Source organism: Solenopsis invicta, unplaced genomic scaffold (genome assembly GCF_016802725.1).
Source record: "Solenopsis invicta isolate M01_SB unplaced genomic scaffold, UNIL_Sinv_3.0 scaffold_915, whole genome shotgun sequence".
In the NCBI taxonomy this organism is placed as follows: Eukaryota; Metazoa; Arthropoda; class Insecta; order Hymenoptera; family Formicidae; genus Solenopsis; species Solenopsis invicta.
This window is the reverse complement of record NW_024105392.1, coordinates 7,502-8,513: the sequence shown is the minus strand read 5'-3', so window position 1 is coordinate 8,513 and position 1,012 is coordinate 7,502. Positions and strand designations below refer to the sequence as shown.

Genomic DNA, 1,012 nt, shown 5'->3' with positions numbered 1-1,012 from the left:
CTCTGATAAGAGTACTCTGATAAGAGACGTGGCAACAAATCGACCCATTTATAGTTTCCATTGAGTGTAAACTGTTTCCACATGTTGTTCTTCAATGTACGGTTGAACCATTCAACCACCGACGCCTTCATTACAGAATACATAGAATAGCGATTAATGTCATGTTTTTTCAAAAGTTCTTGCACGTTTGCATTGTAAAATTCTTTTCCCATGTCGGTTTGCAAATTTTTTGGACATCTTCCATCGCCTCGAATTATCTTTGATATCGCTGCAGCCATCTCAGTTCCACTCTTAGTTTTCAACGGCATGGCCCATGCATACTTGCTCAGCACATCAATAACGGTAAGAATGTAGTGGTAACCTTTGTTAAATTGCGTATAAGGACGCATCTCGACCACATCTTCTTGCCACAGATCATCGTATCCGTAAACTATGACATGACTTCGCGGAAAATTTCTTCTTGCAGGGGCATGCGGTTCTTCCACCAGCCGCTGCTTCTCGGAGCTTTTCTTCTTAGACATGTTTGATCATGATGTATGACACACGAATGACGTAGAGATATGACGTTTACTCTCTCTTCTATTCTGTATTATCAGAGAAAGGCGTCATTATTTCAAGCTTATGTAGCGCAGTTTGTATGTTATTTTAGAACTCTATCATCCTCTTCTCGAATTCTTCCTGTCGATTTTTCAAAATTTGTATGTTCTGTTGCACGTATCGTTTGTTTGCAACATCATCATCGTCCACAGGTAGAGCTACACGTCGAATCTTACGCGACCTTGCGTCAAAGTCGACTGCGACCACGCAAAGAGCATTGCCACGCACGTAATTTCTGAGTGATCCATTCCATTGGTAGTATGGCTCCGCTCCACTTTTTCCGAGTGATATTCCAAACTTGTTTATTGGCATTTCGACGTTGACGAAATGATTTTGTATCGTGCGGTTTTAATTTATAATAAGATCGACCTCGCAAAGTTCTTCGATTATTGACAGAATCTCATTATCATGAGCG

The 1,012-nt window shown here is 40.8% G+C and overlaps 1 protein-coding gene across 1 annotated transcript; it reads right to left on the bottom strand.

Annotated features, from left to right (window-relative positions):
- Positions 1–100: 100 nt before the first annotated feature.
- On the bottom strand, positions 101–521 carry LOC120360047 (the record flags this gene model as incomplete). Its single annotated transcript, XM_039459605.1, has 1 exon — positions 101–521. A coding segment is annotated over exon 1 (421 nt), but the record flags the coding sequence as incomplete, so codon positions are not given.
- Between the last annotated feature and the right edge of the window lie 491 nt (positions 522–1,012).